We start from the raw sequence: 24,403 nt of genomic DNA, 5'->3' as shown, positions 1-24,403 counted from the left end.
TTTAGTCTTCGTTTGGCCGACGTGTGCTTTCACTACGCCACTCCCGATGCATTGTGTGTGGTGTCGAGAATAGGGTTTTCTCTAACGTGGCTTTCACTACGCGTCTATCCGGCGTCAGGAATACCCTTATTCTCGATGTCACTCCCGACACATTGTACGTGGTGTCGGGAATAGGGTTTTCTCTAATACGGCTTTCACGACACATCTTTCTGGCATCGGGAATACCCTTATTCCCGACGTTCTTTGTGCCGACGTCCTCTTTGGCTTCGGGAAAGCCCCGATTTTTTGTAGTAACTATATCACATATACTTGTCGGTTTCTCTCTTCTCACCTAATTCGAACAATTTGGATAATTTCGTTATACTGTTTTAAGTTTATTCTATATGAGCTAGCAGGGGAACCTAATGAACCTATAGATCATGAGCTCCAACAAGTTAAGATTCACTTGCTGAACTCTTTTAGACCGAGCGGATCAACATTCGTTAACTAAAGGCTCATTCCACTATAGTTTCGTAGTTGTACTTCCCTCACTATAGATATATTTGTGTCCATCTAATATAATAATAATGCGTAAGTTAATCCTTCACAGATTTTTCATCAACTCGAATGGGTTAAAATATAATTTTATCCCTTAAATTACATCTTGTTCCTTAAGTTCTACTGATCCACTATTAAACCATTTGTTTAAAATCCAACTTATAAATCGTATCTCTCTCAAGCAAATGAGAGGGTGGGGTCCCTTGTTCAAGACTTGGATTTAGTCTTTAAGGGAACAACCTATTTAATAACCCTAAAACATGTATGAGTGAATTCTGTCTTGCACCCTATGTCCCTAGCTATTCATCCGGTCTTAGCCCTAAAATAAGAATCTTATTGGGCCAACACTGTTGAGCTGCCCTCACTTATTCATATCTAAAGATAATCTCATACGAATAGAAGTTCATAGTTAGCACATGATTGAGATTAAGTTACCTAGGTCATCAATAATCGAAATAGTCAGTTTTAAACAGTAAACAATGTTATAATGTAAAAGTGACTATTTCATTATTCAGTTGTATGTAAACTCTTTACATAGGGTGCCCCCACTTTCATGTCTCTACATGAACGACTCAGGATCACTTCATTTGAACTAACTACAAAGCAGGCCACGTTGTATAAAACATAGAAGTCCTTCAAAGTTCTTATACATTGATTGTAAACGTTTTTACATGTAAATGTTATATGCCTTCCTCAAACCAACTTTGCACTTGTATGTAAATGTTATACAACAAAATGTGTGCATACATCGCACCATCCAAGAAAGTTTACTTGTTATTTGTCAAACCCACACTCCACTTTCTATCTATTATCATCTAGCTTTGGAAGCTTGTAATCCATTGAAAAGACTATTCAATCATTTCGACCAGGACCAACGTTTTTTGGAGGAGAAAGAGGATTCAGAATCAGGAAGTACGTAAGAGCTTACCAAGGTTTTTTATAGACATTTTATATGGACCTACCTTCCATTCCTTTCCATTTGCATCTTGCACGCTTTTTCCATCTTCTTCTCGATGTTTTTGTTCTTGGTTGAAATAGCAGCATCTTGAAGCACATTTTAAGAGAGAAAAATATTCGAGAGGAAAACTTTTGAAACCCTAAACCTAATGGTTTGACAACAGGTGTTTAAAAAGAAGATGAAGGATTTAAAAATGAAGAGTTTTTCTGTAAGGCTAATAAATGAAAATTAATTGATTATTTACAACACACAAACTATTCACATGGTATGCACGTGGCTTTAAATGATCGTGCTGCTAAAAATTCATATCGGTACTACGATAGACGTAAACGATCTCATAGTTAATTCAAAACTACAAATTTAAATAAAGGCTAATAAAAGATCTGATAATAAAATACCAAACTCTTTCGATTGTCTCCACAGGGCCTTAATCTTATAACTGAAGTGACGTTTTCTAACTATAGGATAAGGGTAAACGATCGATTAAGAACATGCAAATAAATAATCTGATAATAAAATCTAAATGATCATTGATTTACATGTAAATGATTTTGTTATTAAACCTACACGATCGTGCTAGTAAATCTAAACGATTTTTTTATACGTTTTTCATAATGGAAATATTTGTTAAACAATCGTGCATTTATGTTAAAACGATATTTGAGTAGGTCTAACGATGTTATCATTAAATGTAAACGATCATTATAGAATATCTGAGCGATTGGTCTGTTAATCATAAGTGGTAAGGGAATAATGTTATACAAGTTAAATGATCTCGTAGTTAATCCAAAACGAGTAAATGTAAATGCTTAATAAGTATAAAAATAGAGAAATTCTGAAAAGTTCTTATATATTGATTGTAAATGTTATTATATGTTTCAATTGTATGTAAATTTTACAGAACATGTTAAATAGACATCCATAAAATGTAAATGTTGATAGAGATTAAACGAGCAGGGCGGAAGAAAGACCAAAATTCTACCCTAATTGCAATTAATTAACAATAAACTCTAAACTGAAATAAGATTAAATATAAGGCTTTTAGAGAAAAACTTACATTTGAACCTCTGATTGATGCTTCAACCACCACTAGGGTTGACATACTATTCTTTGGACTCAAAATTGGGTTGTGGGACCCGTTGGATGAAGGAAACCAAGAGAGAGAAAGAAGATGGAAAATAAATATGGAAAAAAGGGTTGGGTTTTTATTTTTTAACATTTTATAAAAAGCAGCAGCCTAATTTTGTTCTTTAGAAAAAAATGCGAAGCCCCAACCTTAAGGCCCCAAGAGCCCAATTTATAGAGAATTTATATGCAAGCTTGCATGTGCATGCAAACACATGGGCCAACAATACATAACCCATTAACCATTAGTGGACTTAATGTCTTCATAGTGTGCTAACACCTAGCCCACTATAGTTAGTGGGTTTATCCAGCTAAATCTTGGATTTTTCCACTAACTTTGGTCAAAGGGTAAAATTGTCATTTGGTCAAAGTTAAACTTTGTCTTTTTAAACCTAAAAATCAACATTTTGACTTTTTATAGTTTTGTCCGTCTTGACTAATTTTGACCTTCCGAGCATGAATCCGCATTTATTTTCTCAAGATGCAAATCACATTTGAATATATTGCTCGTCAAAGTTTGACTTTTCAAAAGTCAAAAGTCAAAAGTCAACATTTTAATTTTTTACAACTTCGACTATTTCCCTCTTTTTCGAGCTTTCGAGTATGAATCCACATTCACATCTTTAATATTTAAATTCCATTTAAGCATAAAGTTCTATTAGTAATCTAAAAATCGACAGCTATATTACATATATTCGTCGGTTTCTCTCTCCTCTCCTATTTCAAACAATTCGACTCATTCCATCATACTATTCTAAGATTATTTCATATGAGCTAGCAGGAAAACCTAATAGACCTATAGATCATGGGCTCCAACGATCCGAGATTAACTGGCTAAATTCTTTTATATCGAGCTAATCAACATTTGTTGACTAACAGGTTATTCCATTAAAGTTCCGTAGTTGCACTCCCCTCACTATAGATATATTTGTGTCCATTTGATATAACCATGATTATTAAGTTAATCCTTCATAGGTTGTTCGTAAGCTTGGCTGGATCGAAAAGTACCATTTAACCCCTAAGACTACATCTTTCTCCTTAAGTCCCACTAATTCACTATTGAACAATTAGTTTTAAGGTTCAACCTATAAACTGAATCCCTCTCGGACCAATGAGATGGTGGGACCCCTTTGTTCAAGACTTGGATTAAGTCCTTATGGGAACAACCTATCTACTAACCCTAAAACGGGTAGGAGTAAATTCTATCTTGCACTCTATGTTCTAAACTATCCACTCGATCTTACCCCTAGAATGGGAGGATTATTGGGCCAACGCTAATGAGTTGCCCTTACCTATGCAGTGTTGGGTTTTATGTCCTAAAACTCGTAGATAGTAAATATAATCAATTGACTGTCATTAATAAAGTGTTTTATTATTATAATTTCAATAAGTGTTATTGATTATATTATTAGCTTTGTCTTAATAACCTAAATCCAATAAACTAACATCCTAAGTTGTTTGATGAGTCTTGAACAGTATGTAAAGACATACGGGGATCAATGTTCAAGATCAGCTTAAAGGGTCTATAGTATAGAGTTAAGGTTGGGTACCTTATCCTGTTAACACTATGGATACGGCTCACTTTGTATTTGATACAAACACATTGATCCAATGTGTTCATGTATGCTACATGCGAGTGAGGGTATCCTATGCAATGAGTTTGCATAAGACTGAACCACGAAATAGTAATCACTAGATGTAACTCCGTTAACTAGTTGGATTTCTATTTCATTAGGATGACCTAGGTGACTTAGTCTTAATCCTGAGTGTATTATGAACTCCTGTTTGCGAGGGATTGTCCTTTGATTTGTACGGGTGGGAGTGGCCAAATTGCTGACTCAATATGCTTATCATTTTGGGGACAAGATCGAGTGGGGAGCTGGGAACATAATCACATAAGATGGAATTCACTTCTTCCTGCCTTTAGGGTAAGTAGATAAGTGTTCCTTTAAATGGTGTCTCCGGGACTTGAACAAAGGGCCCTACCCTCTCTATGGCACGAGAGGGTTTTCTGTTTAGTGGTTGGACCATAAACAAGTTGTTCATTAGAGGAGCACTGGTATTTAAGGACTAGAGGTAACTTATGGGTAAAACGGTAATTTGACCCAACTGGTGTTACGAACACTTGTGAAGGACTAACTTACTGGTATTGGTCTATATCCGTGGACACAGAAATATATCTACAGTGAGAAGAGTTCAGCTGTGAGTCTTTAGTGGAGTGTACACACAGTTAACGAATATTGATTAATGTAGTTAATGAGTTTAGCTAATTAATCTCATATCGTTGTAGCTTCTGATCTGTAGGTCCATTAGGTCTCCTTCCTAGCTCATAAAGAGTAATGAGATTTATTTATATTGGTTGTAATTTGAAATGTTCAAATTTACTTTGGGAATTAATATAATGTATATTGATACATTATAATATAAAGTTTATTAGACTTTATTATATAAATTTAATTTTGGATATGATTCAAAATTAAATTACGAGAGAATAAAATATTTGAATAAGTTCAAATATTGGTTTAATTTGAATTAGATTCATATTAAAACTATAAGTTAAAATTTAATGTGTATATGATACATATTAAAACTATAGGTTATAAGAGAAATTTATATTTGAATATGATTCAAATTATGGATTAAATTAAATATAAGATATTTAATTTAAAAATTAATTAATTGAAGAATTAATTAATAGTTTAGTTTAATTTGATTTAATTAAATTTGATTTAATTAAATTAATTAAATTGAAACTATAGGTTATGCGAGAGATATTCATTTAAATATGATTTAAATGAAAATATTAATTAAATATGATTTAATTAATTATTAAATTAATTAATTATTTAATTAAATTAATTAATTAATTTAATATATATATATATATATATATATATATATATATATTAATTTAATAATTATTATTAAGTTAATAGGGAACGTGGGTGGTTTTCCCACGTTCCCATTTATTATCTCCAACTTCCCACTTCTTCAGACGGAAGAAGTGGGAATTCTTTGCGTAACAAAAAACAACGGCTGAGTTCTGTGAAGAGGATTGCTCTCCCAATTCTCTCTAAAAAAAAATCTCTCCATTCCCTTATTTCTTTTTTTTTTTTCCCACAAGCCATCTCTTGAAAAGAATAGGAAGGTTTCCAAGTGGTGGTGCCTAGATTGGTGATTGGTAGATTCAGAGTCGTCAACGAGCGTAACTTTTCTTCTCTGTATTTTTTATTCAAAGCATGTTTAACCATAAAAAATTATTTTTGTAATTTTTTTTGCCAATGTATTGGTAATTTTAAGGTTCCAATTAAAATTGGATTTCTGTAATTTTTCGCTGTAAAGGGTTTTCATCCCTTCATGCAGATCTAAGGATAATCTTGTGTGAACAGGAGTTCACAGTTAGCTCAGGATTAAGATTAAGTTACTTAGGTCATCAATAATTGAGATAGTCAGTTTTTAAACAGTAAACGACGTTATAACGTAAAAGTGACTATTTCATGGTTTTGTCTTATGTAAACCTTTTACATAGGATGCCACCACGTTCATGTCTCTACATGAATAATTTAGGATTATATCGTTTGTATTAACTATAAAGCGGGCCGCATCCATAATATCTCTGAATAAGGTGCCCAATCTTTATTCATATACGATAGATTATTTAGGCTATTTACTCGAACTTAATCCATGTTTATGTCTTTACATAAAGTTCAAGTTTACTCAAAAATAGCCTTGGGATCTTAGTTTATTGGATTTAAGATTATAGTATTCAATTTCTCAATAACGGCTTTATTGAATAGAATATGATTACAAACTACGAGTTTTAAGACATAAATTCCAACAAATGTTCATGCACATAACATGATGGAAATGAAAAAAATGTTCAATGCAATTGTATCGTCATCCATCATTATTTTTGCAAAGATTTATCCTCAACCACCTGCTTCGTAAGTTTTCATTAATTGCAATAAACATTTTGGCATTCTTTCCCTTCTCAAGAAAATTAAAGGCTTTAAAAAGAAGGTTTACATCGATGTTCATAACATTTTCTCCTTTGTGAATCTCGTCCTCTTCCAACTTGGGCTCGTAGAGGCTTTAGAATCTAAGAAGTTGTTAAGAGCATACCATTGTCTTTTGTAGACATTTTTGGAGGCACCTTGCACGTCGTTTCCTTTTATTCTTGATCTTATCGTTCTTTGTCGGAATAGCAGCATCATGAATCTCAGCATTTAGACCCTTATTTTGTCAGAATGAGGAAAAGTTTTAGAGAAAACCTTTGAGGAAAAAGTTGAGAAACTCTAAATCTAATTGTTTGTGAGAATGGTTTTAAAGGAAGATAAAGATAAATGGATGGAAAAGGAAACGTTTTTTTGGGTAATACTTGCTAATAGGTTAATAAATGCAAATTGATTATTTACAACACGTGTATTGACCATTTTCATCCATAAACTATAAACTTTACACATGGTCGCCATGTGGCCTTAATCCCCTAATTTTATAACTGAAATCACATTCATTAATTACACGATAGATGTAAACGATCATTCGTGTTTAACTAATAGTATCAATCTTGTACAACTTTAACTGATTGTGCTGCTAATAATGTTAAAAGATCATGTAAAATATTATTAAAACGATGTTTTTAATCATTTTACATGTAAACGATCGTACTAGTAATTTTAAACAATCTTGTATTGACATGTAAACGATCGTGTTAGTAAATCTAAACTATCCTTTTATACATTTTACATTATGGAAATATTTGTTAAAGATCGTGCATTTATGCTAAAACGATCTTTGATTAGGTCTAAACGATGTTACCATTAGATGTGATTGATCATGTAATAACATTTGAACGATTGCTCTGTTACTCATAAACGATCATGTGTTGTTCTGTAAACGAATATTTATGTAAATAAACGATGTGATAATAAAATCTAAGATCTTTGATTCACATGTAAACAATCGTGTTGTTAAACCTACACAATCGGACTACTAAATCTAAACGATCTTTTAATACATTTTACATAATGGAAATATTTGTTAAACGATCGTGCATTTATGTTAAAATGATATTTGAGTAAATCTAAATGATTTTGACATTAAATTTAAATGATCGTTATATAATGTTTGAATAATTGGTCTGTTAATCATAAACGATCATATTGTATTTTATAAACGAATTTTTATACAAGTAAACGATCTGATAATAAAATCCAAACGATTTAAACAAATGTTTGTATTCTTTATTATAAACGATTGTTTTACAATATATTACCATATGTTACTGATTAACAAGTGTAATACATAGAAATATTCAAACGTGTACACTTCCTTGAGTTGTTGAATCTTACTCTTCATTTCCTTCGACTCTTGGATTGTTTTCTTCAACTTTCCAAATCCTTTAGAATCAACCTCAATCTTATCTTTAACAACCAAAACCTCCAGATCAACAATCAGTTTTCATCTCAGCCTGGTATACAATCAATTTTAACCAGTACCACTGTTTACTGCAGTTGAAGAGGTTTATGATGAAAAAAGAATGTAAAAACTTACCAATGCACCACTGTTTACTACTGTCCTTTGTTCTTGCCTTTAATCTCCTTCCTCATAATTACATCTCAACATCAAGAAAAGGCTTCTAGATATAGATGGAAAATGATGCTTGGTGGGTTGAGTATAAAGTATGTAAGAGCTTACCATAGTCTTTTATACACATTTTCAGAATCACCATCACAGTTTACTTTGTCAAATCTAAAATCCATGGTTTTTCCTTCTTCTTTTTGTTCTTGTTGTTGTTGGTTGAAAAAGCAACATCTTGAAGCACATTTTAAGAGAGGGAAATTCTCGAAAGAAAAACATTGGAAACCCTAAATCTAATTGTTTGAGAGCATGAGTTTTAAAAAAGAAGATAAAGCATCTGAAAATCGATGAAAGGCTAATAAATGAATATTAAAGGTCGAAAAATCGGTGAGTGACTAATAAAAATGGAAAAGCCTTCGCATGGTCTCCACGCGGCCTTAATCTCTTCATACGGTCGCCACGATAGACGTAAACGATCGTTGGTGTTTAACCAACACCATCGATCTTCTACATCTTTAAACGATCCTACTGTTAATAATTCATACTGTCGTCACGATAGACGTAAACAATCAGTTGTTTTTAACCAATACCATAGATCTTGTACCACTTTAAACGATCGTGCTGCTAATAATGTTAAACGATCATGTTATACGTTTACACCAATGTATAGGATAATATTTAAACGATACTGTTATATATTCTACATGTAAACGACGTTGTAATATAGTTTACACGATCGCAAAAGGATATAATGTTAAACGATCATGTTGTACAGTTAGATGATCATGTAGGATATTATTTACACGATGATGTTATACATTTTACATATCAACAATGTTGCTATACAAGTTACGTGATCGTGAAGGATATTATTTAAATGACTGTGTAGTATGGTGTAGTTATACGTTTGAACGATAATGTTGTTGAATCTGAACAATCGTGGTAATAAATGTAATTGACCCCGTTATACGTTTTACAGGATGGTGTAGGATATAAAGAGTGGAATGGAATACAAATTACTCGAGTATAAAACAAAGAAATTTTCAGAAGGTAAATTTGAAGCTTTCCAAGTAATATAAATTGTCTCTAAAATTTAAGAAATTTTTAGGTCAAATGATAGAGAGAAATCAATGTATTCTTTAGTTGACATTCTTCTTTTGTTCTTCTTGTTGTTTTCTTCTTGTGTTGAGATGGGTTGTCTCCATATCATTTTTTTAAACTTTTTTCTTTTTTGGTCACCACCATTATTTTCCTTTTTCTTTTTATTAATTTTTCTTTTGTTTCCTTTTGTTTCCAGTTCTTGTGCTACATCTTCTTTACTGCTATCAGTGTCAATCTCTTCTTCAGTTTCGTTATTATCAACATCATCATCTTTATTCGACTTTTATTTCCCTTTTGTTGTATCTTTTTTATTTTCTTCACCTTCAACTTTGTCATCATGTTTTTCTATTTTCTTTTCTTCAACGATTACGATATTTCTCCATTGATCCTAGCTTTGTTTTGTTTTGTCTTCCCACCTTCTATTTTCTTATTTATCACTTTCATCTGATGTTTGCTTATCTTCATGTTCATTTTCGGCTTCTTCTTCTTTTTCTCCATCTTGAACTTCATTTGTCTGAATGTAACAAGAGAATGTGTTGTTAAAATGATTGTGCAAGAAAAAGTAGACGATTGTGCAATATAAAGATCGTTTAAATATGTATACACGATAGTGTAAAATATATAAACGATCGTATAACATAAATACACGATTTTGAAACGAGTTGTATAGCAAAGAAATTAAAGTGTGTGCAACCTAAACGAACGATCGTGTGAAATATATAAACAATCGTGTAAAATATATAAATGATCGTCTAACATAAATAAACGATTGTGAAACAAATTGTATACTAAATAAATTAAGACATGTGTCAAGACTTATGTTTTTGGTGTTTCTAAATTTATGATTTCGTTGTACTCTTCTTCTTCATCATCTATCTACAAGTACATAAAGTAAGAATGTTCAGAAAACATCATAAATAAAACTATCTCTTACTATCATAAATAGACAGAGATAGACTCCTATCTTTGTCTATACGATATAATTTCTATTTATTGTTTGGAAAAGAATTAAACTTGCGGCAATATTTGTGTTTTAAATGTTTCTAAATCTGTTGTTGCTATTGTTTCCAAACTACTTTGTGTTTCCAAAATGATAGTTTCCTATATAGGAAAAGAAACAACACAATTCTCTTTTATTTGGAATTTAAGCAATATTAAACAAAAAAAAAAGGAGTAGATAATGAATAAAGCACTAACTGTAGAGCAATATGTTGTTACATACTTCATCGTTGTATTAACTTCTTCATCTTCATCAAGAAGGCCAAGGCTACAAGTAGGTGGTCTATTTTTCTCCACGACTTTTGTATATGTACTTTCTTTCTCATTTTGTTGTTGTTGAAGTTTGGCTAATGGTGGCTAACATTCAAGCTTCTCATAACCATTATCAACATGCTTTTCATTTCTTTTATTCCTTGTTTTAATAATATTTGTTCTGTTTCTATTTTTCTTGATTTTTTCTGATTTCTTTTATTTCATTTAAGATTTTGTTTGTTTCTATGTTTTTTTCCATTACTTTCTCTCTTTTTTCTATTGCTTTGCTTTTTCTTTTCTATCCTAGTTCTCAATCTCTTTGAAATATTTCAAAATTCTTTGAGATTCTTCTTTTGTTGAGTCTAATAGTGTGATAGAGAACTACAAATAAAATCATATTAGATTATTAGTGAAAAAGTAGCAAATGTATTCATAAACAGTGATATATTTATATCACCATCTATTTCAGATAGACATTGATAGAAATCTTTCATTGTCAATATAAAGTATGCTCTAAATTTACTTACATTCTCATATTTAAAAATGTTGATGTTTAGGGTCCTCCAGTCACTTGTTTCCAAACTTCCCAATTGCAAGCTTTCTTCCAAACCCAACATCTGAATTAGAAAGTCTTGGTATTGTCTCAAAAGCCTAATAAACTAAAGCTAGGGGAAAATTCTTGAAGGTATACAAAATCCTTGTCACTGTAGGATGCTTTTTTTTCAAGAATTTATATGTTAGGATGTATGATAACCTTCTCCATGAATAGTCTTTAAAGGTTTCTTCATGATCCAATATGTCTAGATGTTGGAGATTTATGTGGTTGTGTTGTTGCTTGAAAATTAAAAACGCTTCTAAGATATTGAGGTTAACTAGTTTTTCTTTTAATGAGTCTTCAACGTTGCATAATGAGTCTTTTTTTGTTCTTCTTCCATAATAATGTCATTTGGATAGTATTTCACCTGTTCAAAGACATAATAAACAGTATGTTTCAAACAAGGACTAATTTTAACAAATTTATAAATACATAGCGCTATTTAGACAAAGATACACAAATATACAATACTATACAGACAAATATTCGCATTCTAGTTTGTTACCTTTATTTCTTTTTTTTTTTTCTTAATTTTTCTTTCTTCTGTCTTTACTTTAGATTTTATTGATTTTCTACTTGATACTTGCTTGCTTTTGCTCACCATCTATTTGTAAAAAAAAAAAATCAATATAGATTATTCAATGAAACATATACAATGAAATATATACCATGAGTATAGATTCAGACCTCCTTGTATGTGAGATAGATCATGATAGATAGAGATAGATGATGGAGATAGATCGAAATGAATGGAGATCCAGATCTCTTTGTATGCGAGATAGATTATGATAGATAGAGATAGATGATGGGGATAGATCGAAATAGATGGATATAGATTTAGTTGTGGAAACAAAATATAGGTTAATGCTGGAAACAAATTCTCGAACAACTGAAGGTGAAGAACGATGGACAAAAAAGAATTTGTGTAGTTCCGTTGAAGTAGTTACGAGGATATAAATGATTGACAAAGAAGATGAATGATGAAAATGTAGTGAAGAAGATAAAGGATTGTAAAGAAGATGAAAAGTCTGAGCAAGTGCCTTCACCTTTTTATAGCCCCTTGATTTTGATAGTATTTTTGTAATTATGAGTGATTGGAGTTAGTTTCTCTAAATGATCATTTATACTTACATATAGGATTGTTGAAGCTACTCTATATGATTGTTTACATTTAAACTTTTTCATCATCGTTTACTGTTTATTACCTTATCGTTTATATATATGGTAATGTACAAGATCGTGTATGATGATTGTTTTCAATCGTTTATACTTTTATACATGATAAGACGCACATATGAGATAATCGTTAAAGATAATCTACACAATCGTTTATATCTAAAGTCTTTCGTTATTGTTTACTATTTATTATTTGATCCTTTATATGTTTGATAATTTACAAGATCGTGTATCAATTGTATATTATTCTACATGATGACGTGTAATAATCATTTAATAACACAAATCGCGCGCAAGGACGATTAATGCACGTTTACTGGAGTATTTTTTGTATTTCGCATTGTGGGCCTATGGGCTTTTTCCCTTTCTGAAATTATTCTATAAAGTGTAAATAATTTTCTACTTTGTTATATTATTGAAAAGACACCTAATTATAAATTACTAAAATTGTTAATAAATGGTTTATGATATAACAAACTAAGAATCTGAAAGATATATTTGTCATCATTATATAAGGGGAAGTTGCTCTGATATCCTGCCTAATGTTGGATCCATTAAAATACATTGTACTTTGAATCTACAAATTATCCTATAACTAGAGGTAGAGTCGGGATTAATATAATTAAATAAATAGGTGCACCTTTGATTTACTATTTTTCTTATTTCTGCCGCTTTTTGCTATTTTTTCATATGCTATCTCCAATTTTGTTATTCCAACGGTTATCTAAAAAAAATAGTAGTATAGAAGTAGGAGCTAGCTGTATACTCCATAACAAGAAGTTGATTGATGCGACTACTAAAAAATAGTAATTTTGTATCTTATCAATTCCTTACACCGCGAAACCAAGAGTTCACAACTCCTTATTCTTCATTATTTTATGAAAGATTTAGAGGAGATGCCTAATTTGCCTACAAAATTTCATAAAGATCCTAAATTATGATTTTTTTTACATAAATAGGAATTCACTTATTTTTAGGACTATTTTATCCTTATGATTAATATTAATTATATACCAATTTCAAAATTAAGAATTAATTATTTCCTTAATTATATTATTTTTATCATAATTGTCTAAATTAAAATTTTCTTAATTATAATTTTAATTAATATGCAATAATTATATTAATAAAAAAACGTTTCCTTGTATAAATGCATTTTAATTATAATCAAATAAGGGAAACTTACATAAATGTAACAAACACCAAACTATTTACGGCCCTTGTAACAAAGCCCATAAAGTTAGCCATTTTTTAAATATTTCAGGTTTGCCCTTCTCTTCCTCGCGATTTCTGTCTAATTTCTTTCATCGTCTTCCTCTGCAATTTCTTTCATCGTCTTCCTCTTAGATTTCTTTTATCGTCTTTCTTTTTTTCCTCTTCTTGTTTTCTCTGCGATTTCTTTCCATCATTTTTCTTATTTTTCAATTTTTTTTTACGTCGTTAAATCTTTCCATTATATTTCTTCTTTTTTCACTGCGATTTCTTTTCATTGTATTTCTTCTTTTCTGATTTTGTGATTTCTTTCAACCGTCTTTCTTCTTTTTTTATTCTTTTTTACATCGTTTAATATTTACATCTTCTTCTTTTCTGATTCTTTTTTACGTCGTTTAATCTTTCCATCGTCTTTCTTCTTTTCTTTTTTTTCGCGTTTACATTTGGATAACCAAATCTAAACGACTGTGTATAAAACAAAGAATCTTGAGAAAAAATCATTTAGATTGGAGTAGCCAAATGTAAACGATCGTGTAAAAAATATAAAAGATTGTGTATAAAGAATCTTGAAAAAAAATCATTTAGATTGGAGTAGCCAAATGTAAACGATCATTTAAAAAAGTAAACGATCGTGTAAAAAAAATAAAAGATCGTGTATAAAAAATCTTGAAAAGAAATCATTTGAATTGGAGTAGCCAAATGTAAACGATCGTGTAAAGAAATCTAAATGATCGTGTACAAAAGAATTAAAAAAATCATGTACCAAATTTTTTTAAAAAAAATCATTTAGATTTGGGTCCCCAAATTTAAATGATCGTGTAACAAAATTAAACGATGAAATTAAAAAGATAAATTGTATTCATATCTAAACGATCACGTATAAATTGTAGCCATATCTAAACGATCTATATGAATTGTAGTCATATCTAAACGATCGTGTTGTAGCCATATCTAAACGATCATGTATAAACTATAACCATATATAAACGATCGCCTTGTAGCCATATCTAAACGATCGCGTATATATTGAACCATATCTAAACGATCGCCTTGTAGCCATATCTAAACGATCACATATATATTGAACCATATCTAAACGATCACGTATAAATTATAACCATATCTAAATGATCGTCTTGTAGCCATATCTAAACAATCGCGTATAAATTATAAACATATCTAAACGATGACATATATATTGAACCATATCTAAACAATCACGTTTATATTGAACCATATCTAAACGATCGCATATAAATTGTAGTCATATCTAAACGATCGCAAATATATTACACGCGCATTATTGACAGCGTGGTTGAAGGGGCATTTTTGGTATTTTACACGGTAGACCTCTAGACTTTTTCTGTTTTTGGAATTATTCTATACAGTGTAAATATTTTGCCGCTTTTTTATATTTTTGAAAAGACCCCATCAAATAATATATGTTTTAATATGAAAATATTATTAAAAAATAGATTTCTTAATTCAATTATTCCCATTTTTTCGTCCATCGTCTTCTTCTCATCTTCTCATTAATCGTTTTCGTGCAGCTCATGTATATCAAATCCTCCACCAATTCAATTTGTTCTTTGCTGGAAATTTATTCCACAACCGGATATTTCTTCCACCGCCGGAAATCCTCCAACGTCGCGAACTTCTTATTCTATCACTGTGTTCAAAGCTTCACCGTTGGAAATTTATTCAACAATTCCATCCACCTTTACATATATCTGGTTAGTTATATTCTCGAAGATGTATTTTAGTCATATAAGTTCCGATACAGTAGTTATTTATCTTATCTGTTTTGTAAATATATACCCCTTCATATCTTCCGGATTGCTCCAATTGCAGTATACTTATTTACATACATTTGGACATACAATAATAGTTACGTATATTTGTAATATGTTTGTCAGGTTGGACAGAATGTAGTCTACTTCGATGATTTTTCCAATGAATCACACAAAACTGTGTCTGAGATTATAGTTAATGAACATTATATATGTAATAGTATAAAATTGGATTCCTTCCAAGTTTATTAAAAACTCATTAATCTCACCTAATTTAATTACTAATTAATTTCACAAACGTGTAGGATTATTATAAAATTAACAATCATATTTCAATCATTAGTTTGTTTTTCCAACAAACCACCCCTTCCCCATTATTCATAAATTAAATTAAATTATACAACAAGTAATTAATTTAATTCCTTTATATTAACAACTTTGGGCAGCAATTTGGATTTCAATTTTTTTAATCTTCTTTGTTCTGATTTGCAAACCAAAATCTTCAACCATACTTTTCAAACATCACATCCCCACAAACTAAAATATTTATTCCATTTTCTTATCCTTTAATATATATAAATAATATTTTTTATTTTTTTATTTGCATTGTAAAATTAAAATGTGGTTAAATAATAAGTATTTTAGTTTTTAGGTTTTTTTAAAAAATTACATATATTTCATTTCAATTTTTATGGTGATTTCAAACTTTCTTAGGTAAAAAGTTGAGTTTTAAGTCATTTATACAAAAAATAATAATAATAATAATAATAATAATAATAATAATAATAATAATTTTAAAATTATGTCTTTTTAGCTTTCAAAACTTAAGTTAGGTTTTTTAAAATATTTGTATAGTTCTTTAAAATAAGATTTAAAAAAGCAAAAGATAGCTACCCAATAAAGCCTAAAATTTTATACTATTACATTTCTCAAAAGATTTTAAAGAATTAAAGTTAATTGATATATTAAATATAATTATAAATTTTTCATTTAATAAAATTTTAATTTTTTAAGTCTCGTCTCGGAACCATTAGGTTTTTATAATTAAGTTTATTTTCTTTCGATGTATTCTAAATTTGCATATTTTTTTAAATACGGTGGTTGAATTTTTAACCAAATTAAAAAAAAAAACAAATTTTAAAAATGTTTTCAAATTTTTGCTTGGTTTTTTAAACCATCGATACAATATTATAATATAAATAGCACAATAAAAAAAGTTGAATGTGAAAATTAACGTTTATAGACTTAATTTAAGACAAAATAATTATCAAACGGATGAGTCTTAATTTTGTAAATAAGTGAATAGCAAAGATAAAAGTTTAAATGAATTTGATGCGTTTTAATCTCAGAATCAATAGTTTGTAAATAATAATTTGAGTAGTCATCCATTGTCGTTCATAGAAATATCTATTTCTGTTTATAGAAAGAATTTTAGAGACAAAAATGAAAGTACTAATCTATATCTATAGTATATATAAAAGCTCTTATATGGAGAAATTTTTTTAGTCTATTTTACCCTTTTGATTATAATTATTCTTAATATTCATTTGATGACAATTTTGTCATTCAACTTCAAGGATGGATAGTTGTACACTAACCTTAGATCCAAGTTAGGCAATATTATTGATATAAACAATATTGATACATACCTTTGCCTAGGTCCTATAGAATGTGTTAAGAAGAATTTAGCTATAACGAATGATAATGATGTTAAATGGGTTTACCATATAATAACATCGAATGTTGAGCGTCATATTGTCCTTATTGTTCATTCTGTTGACCCTTTATCTATTTCTTTGGATTCATCATCGTCCAGTTCATTTCAAACTCAAGTCCACGATGATAGGGGTTGATTTTTTGAAAACATAGATATCTCTAAGATAGATTCCAATTTTACTCTGAAAGTCCAGGACATGTTTTCAACCAAATCTTTGTTCAAATAGTGTGTACAAGCCATTGTTCTTAGAAACAATTTTCAATACGTTAGTGTGAAATCAAATAAGGAAGTTATAATTTTGCAATGCACCATTGGAAATTGCAAATAGTCCTTGTGTGCTTCTTGTTGTATTCGTGGGGATAGGTCATTATGGGTTATTACTAGGTTTGATTCTGAACATACATGTTCAGTAGATGTTCCATTAACCGAACATAGACAGGCTACCTTTACTGTTATCAAGGACCTAATTAAGAACAAAATATCTTTAGATGGTTCTGAATTGTCAACTTCCAAAGATATAGTTTATTTCATTCATGCTGAACATGGTTTAAGTATATCCTACCAAAAAGCATGGCGCTCTCGTGAGGCTGCATTGGATGATATTCGCGGATCTTTGGGGGACTCCTACAAGATGCTACCCAGATTTGCATACATATCGAAACTCAACAACCCAGGTATATTAGCAATATACTTAGACATTTATTTTACAAATTTTTCGTCATTATTTCGTTAACATGTTTTCGTCATATGTTCTGATTTTGTTTATATTGATAAGTTCTGTTGTTGAATACAAAATTGATGCCGATGGTAGATTTCTTTACTTCTTCATGACATTATCTGCTTTCATTTTTTGTTGGCAACATTGTCGTCCAATCATTTCTATTGATGGGACAAGTCTAAAGAATAAGCACGGTGGTACTTTGTTATCGACTTCAACACCTGATGCCAATGATCAGATTTTTCCACTGGCCTTTTGTGTTGTGGATTCTAAGAATGATTCCTCATGGACCTGGTTTTGCAACCAATTGAAGAGAATTATAGGTGGCCAGAACGAGGTTGTCATAGTATCTGATATGCATAAAAGTATATGCAAAGCCATAGAGGTAGTATTTTCCAACGTTTTACATTACATGTGTCTTGTTCATTTACTTAGGAACTTAAAGTTGAAGTATAAGAGAATAGTCAATACAGTATTTCATGCATGTGGGAAGGCATTTAATATTGTAAACTTTGAACATGAAATACGTTTGTTGGAATCTTCTGCCCCTGGTATATGGGAGGAGCTTGAATCTATTGGTTTTGCTAAGTGGTCTCATGCTTACTCACTACATAGGAGATATAATGTCATGACCACTAATATACCTGAGAGTTTGAATTCTGCTATTTTGAAGGCTAGGGAGTTATCAATATGTACAATGCTTGAGGTTTTGCGAATGATGTTGCAAAGATGGTTTTTTGAACAAAGAAATGAAGTTGATTATTAAGTGACTGATTTTACCAAAACCATTGAAGGTATATTAAGGGAACAGATTGAACGTAGTCGATCAATGAAGGTATGCTCATTTTATCTATTATTACCTATGCTTAATATACGTCCCCATATTTCATATACACTTTATGAAATTCTCTTATATTTTTCTATTGTAAGTTAATCCGATTAATAACATGAAATATTGGATCATAAATGGAACCTCCTAATATGTGATTTACTTACCTACGAAGGTTTGTAGTTGCAGGATGTGGGATATATTGAAAATACCTTATGCACATGCATGTGCTGTTTTTACCATGAAACATTTATCAATTAAGTCATATATCTCACCCTTTTAATACTTTGAGTTCAATATATAGGGGAGTAATAAATCCCTTAGGCGATCATCGTCAATGGCAAATACCTAATGATATTATTTCCATTGTCATCCTTCCACCTAATGTAAAACGTGTTGTGGTCGACCGAAGAAGATTAGAATTCTTTAATTTCCTTAAAATTCTATATTTACCAATGATGTATACATTAATTGCCTTAGTTTTCTAGGTCAAACTTTTCATTTCGAAATCATATACGTAATAAATAAACTTAACTTAAACATTTTATCACAGTTTCCACTTCAGTTAACTTCAAATTATAATGTATAATAACCTAACATACACCATATTATTTAATATATATCATCTCAGTCTAAAAGTATATCATTAGATTGATTTCATTTTCAATAACCTTAAAAATGCTAGTACATCCCAAAGTTATTTTCAATTATAATAACCTGAAATAGAGCCATGTTCCTTTACGTAACATCTCTTGAACTAAAATCTGTTAACAAACACAATATCCAAATAACATAATTGAAATTACTACAGTCCAAATTTTCCTGCAAATAAACTAATCCAAATTACTACATTCTAAATTCCAAATCCTAATCAAATCCAAACTTAGCAAACACAATGTACTACGGTTCTTGTGAGATCAATTTTAAACTTTTTGCTTCAAATCCTTGATTATTCAACTCAATTTTTCCCTTCTTTGGCTTCGCCGAACCAAATTTCGTTGTGAATGGCAATCTCAATATCCTAGAAGGTAAATTTCCTCTCCTCATACTCTTCCTCACTGCTTATTGATAAGCAATATCTCTACTTGTAGCTTGTTATTCTAGTGAATAATTAGTAATGTACATTTTCAATATGATGACATACATATGATAAAAATTTGAAATATACATATAGTAATTGTAGCAGTCCTAACAGCTATAGGTCTTTGAGCAGGTCTTTTTTCCAACTTTTTCTTCTACATAAAGCACATAATGCGTAATTTATAATAATTTCAAATATTATATATGTTAAAAAAATAATAACTATAATGACTAAATTACTTACCTTCATTTTTATTGCTTCTTTCTCAATTTTGTCTACTTCATTAAGTAGAGCAGTGTTGTATACTACATCATCAAGCAAATCATTTTGTCATCCCTAATCATCTTCATAATTAGTATGTAATATACACATTTTTAAATAACAAATAAAAGTATATAACTTCCTATATACCTCTTGTCCTTCATTTTCTATTTCATCGTTTCCATCCTGATCAGAATTAAAGTTGGTATGCAGAATATACATATATATATGTTTAATATACAGATGAATTCATAGATAATAATATAGAGATGAATAGAAAATCTACCTGTTGATTGTTCTCATCCCTATTAACTTCATCTCGATCATTTGAATCATTTCTGTCCCCTTCACCTCTATCATTATTGTCATCCATTTGTATGGTTTATTTTCCAATGTTTCCCTTTCCTTCTCTTTCATCATATTTTTAGACCTTCAACGGCCTCTTGAAAAAGTTTGTCCAATTTCATGTGTTAAAATTGATTGTTGGCCATCATAATTTTTTAAAAATTGAGGAAGCATTTAGGAACTTCCTCATTGGATTGCTCAGGTTGCCATGAGCATTCACCTCTCTCAAATCTGTCATCAGTTTCCTCTCCCATTTTCATTTCATGGAACGTGTTTCATTCAACGAAATCATCCTCAGGAAACATGGTCTTGTATTGGAAGTGTTTCAGAATTTACATTCAGATATGAGTTTATACTATATGCATATACATATAAAATATTATCAATAAGTATAAAATATACAGGTCCTATCAAACCTTTTCATGGTCGAAGACCCTTTCTGCCAGTTCTTTCAATTATGGGTGGTTGTCAACTACCCAGTTCAGCATGCATCTGTTATTGTCATCAATTCATTGTCTAGAAAATATTGAAGGATCGGTCAACAGAGGGATGCACTCATACACCCATACTAATAGAGAGTAAGCAAATCTAGAAATTCCAACAACTAGAGTAGAAGGGTTTTTTTTTTTTATATAGATTTCTTAATAGAATCGATCAGCACATTATACCTTATCCTTCCCCATGGATATGCATCAAGTTGTATTTCATCATCCAGTTGTTTGATGTGTTCCAAATCACATCGGTGGTGAATTGTTTTCCAAAGAGAAAATTTTCTAAGTATATTTTGGCCCTTATATTTTATCTTCCTCCTTCAATTATTTTGATTCATTAAATAAAAATGAGACCCTTGACCTTGATATAGGATCTTCATTCTTGAAGTACTTTGAAAGAAATTTACCCCTCACCTTAGAATTATCTAAGGTTGGCAATGAACTACAATTCAAACCGGTTATTGCCTCGAATTCCTTAATGCCAAATTTTGCTATAGTTCCTTTGAAGTTAAACCACAATTCATCGTCCTTCATCAATGTACATTGACGTTTGATTATGTGGTATAAGAGTTGCCTTTGGAATTTGGAGAATTTGAGATTTAGAAAACAACCAAAAGTCGTATTTATGAATACTTCCATTTTCCTACTATTTAATTTTCTTTTTATATTTATAATTACATCTAATCTTGCATAGATGTTTAATTTTTGCACTCTTGACCATTGACTCCTTTTCAAGATCAATGGTGCACCCTGCACACATAATTTGTAAGACAATATCATTATATGTGTACATAATATATACTCTTAAATTACATTACCCAAAATATATCTCAATAACTTAATGACTACCTCATAATCTTCCTCTACGTCTGCTGTTTTTTTTTTCCCCTTCTTTTCTCCTCAGTTGATTTCTGAAACAATATTAGTAATATACATTTTAAATTATAAGATCATTTGTTAGTGATAACTAACAGCACTTTACTTAACTTAAATATTACATACATTTATTTTATATACCTTTTTAATTAATTTTCTTGCTCATTTCACATTTGTATTTCCTTCTTTTTCCACCTCTTTTTCTTATCTCTTTTTTTTTTTCTTACTATTGTCCTTCTTTTGTTTCCTAGTTTTCACAACTTTCTCTAACTTCCTCTTCTTAGATACCTACATTTCATATAAACAATCAAAACCTTATAGTAATGTAACGATAGTTATTTACATACCCACATTTCATATATACATACATTTTAAGTTCGAGTTTCCTTTTCTTTCCCCTTCAGCACACGTTCAAACAATCACCTTTTGGCTATTGGTACATTGTTCTGCAGATATTCGAATATCATTAACATTAGTTTCTATTCATATATAAAACTGAATATCATTTGTACAAAAAAACATTTTTCAACTTGTATTGATCATAAATAAACCTCATCAGACTCCGACGAGAAGTTTAGTGGTACATCATACGAAGTTTCTCCTTCATTAATCTACAAACAAATATAATTAAATCATCAGTAGGAATCATATAATATATATATATATATATATATATATATATATATATCAATAAATATAACATATACTTATTGTTTTGGATTATTTTTCTTTGTGTTTTTTAACATTTTTGCTTCTGGAGTTTCGAACACCACATTCGTTTTCTCGAACTTCTGATCTTGGTACACAACAATCTGTGTACCTGTCAGTCCTCTTAATTCTTCTTCATCATCCTTTGGATACATTGTTTGTAGTGGTTGGTATTCTATTGGTTCTTCATTTCGTACTTCCTCCTACCATATATACACATGTTATATTTATGTTTAATTATTTGTACAATTTAAAATTTAAATTCAGTAAATAAGAAATATACCTCTATATTATCGTCGATGACAATAGGTTCATCCTTGTTTGATTTTATATTTTTCATCCTCGATTCTAGGCATCTTTCACTTCTACGAACCATTTTGTTGTTTTCACAGAGAATCTGCACTTAAAATTGTACAACATACATTACTTAATTTGTTGTTTTCACAGAAAATCTGTACTTAAAATTGCTTGTTTAAACACTAAATCAACACTTCAATATATACAGACTTCAAACTAGATTTAATCATTCAATATATACAACATGCATTACTTTTGAAATTTGTTTTACACGGACTCTCTACACTTTAAGGTGATTTAAAAAGATAATCATCACCAGAACCCTAATTTATTCGACATTTTAAACACAGTGATGGAAGACTTTTAAATAAACACTCATCGAAAGGGAACCGACTTTCTAAATAGAGTGATGGAATCGACTTGCGCGAAAGTTGAATGTCTACGGAATAATGAGTTTTTGAAAATCCTAATTAGCTGTTGACGATGTATCTCTACACATGAAAGGGAGTTCCATATATACCCCCTTAATTTTAGATAAGAACATAATAAAAACACTCACCGAAAGGGAAGAATGCTTCTGAACACAGTGATGGAACCGACTTGCCCGAACCTAAAATGTCTGCGAAAGAAACAGCGTTTGTGGCGTTTGAAAACCCTAATGATCGAACATAGAATGTCGAGGGAGAGTAGAATGGTTTCCCGTTCTCCCGTTATGCACTTTCCATAATAGTTTCAAATTTTCTCCTTCTTTCACACCATTAACATATCAGTTACCTTTTTTTTTTTAATTCGTAAATTAATAAAACATGGATAGTGTAGTAATTTGGGTCAGACTTTTGTGTAGAAAATTAGCTCATTTAGTACCTTTGTATAATATATAGGCAAATTAGGCCTATTGTATAAATTCATAGATCAAATTAGGCTATTTGAGTTAAAACCCCTCATTTTAGTGTTGGTTCCAAACACCTTCTAAATTCCTTCAAAGAATACCATTCAACCTTGTACTTCAGTTTTCTTTTTATTATTTTTTTCATTTCCATCTACATAATTCATTGTCTAAATTTAGTTCAGAATCAGAACTTCATCAAAATTAGTTGAATTATGATAATTTCACCGTAAACATGCTTCCAAATATATAAAACGAATATTGTTAGACTTGTTTTCTAGTTTGGAAAGATCAACAACAGTACCAGTATGGACTATTTCTAACATCTGCGGTAGTTGATAAATCTAAAGTACATGAATTAAAAATTTAGGTATTAAAATGTACATAAAGTAAAATGATTGTCGGACCCTTTTTAAAATAATTGATTTTAAAATAGATTTAAAATGAACCAAATATTACTTCATAGAAAAATTAAACGTAATGGATTTCTGTTTCTTTAGTGGTTTCTTCTGCGAAGCGTAAATAGTTTCTATTTTGAAGTTTTTTAAAAAGTGAAACAAAATATAAAAATATCTACATTGTATAAAACGAATTTGAAAATGAAAAAAACCCAGAAGCCCACAAACATGAAATAACGAAAATACTCCGCAATGAATCGGCTACACAGGCACGAGAAAAGCTTAGTACATGATCGTTCACATATTGGTATACGATCGTTTAGATCTTGGTAAAACAATCTTGGTACATGATCTTGTACTAAATCTAAACGACTACACAATTTTGTACCAAATCTAAATGAAACGATCTTGTACCAATATCTAAGCGATCTTTCTAAATGATCTTGTACCAAATCGTGTATCAAATCTAAA

General features: G+C 30.2%; 1 protein-coding gene across 1 annotated transcript; it reads left to right on the top strand.

The window, feature by feature from the left end:
• The first annotated feature begins 17,776 nt into the window (after window positions 1-17,776).
• Window positions 17,777-18,526, top strand: LOC103491892 (uncharacterized). The gene has a single exon (XM_008452007.2). It carries the CDS (start codon window positions 17,777-17,779, stop codon window positions 18,524-18,526), a length of 750 nt encoding a protein of 249 aa, XP_008450229.2.
• The last annotated feature ends 5,877 nt before the right edge of the window (window positions 18,527-24,403 follow it).

This window comes from Cucumis melo, chromosome 8 (assembly GCF_025177605.1).
Source record: "Cucumis melo cultivar AY chromosome 8, USDA_Cmelo_AY_1.0, whole genome shotgun sequence".
In the NCBI taxonomy this organism is placed as follows: Eukaryota; Viridiplantae; Streptophyta; class Magnoliopsida; order Cucurbitales; family Cucurbitaceae; genus Cucumis; species Cucumis melo.
Note: the sequence above shows the minus strand (reverse complement) of the source record. Positions and strands in the feature narration are given on the sequence as shown.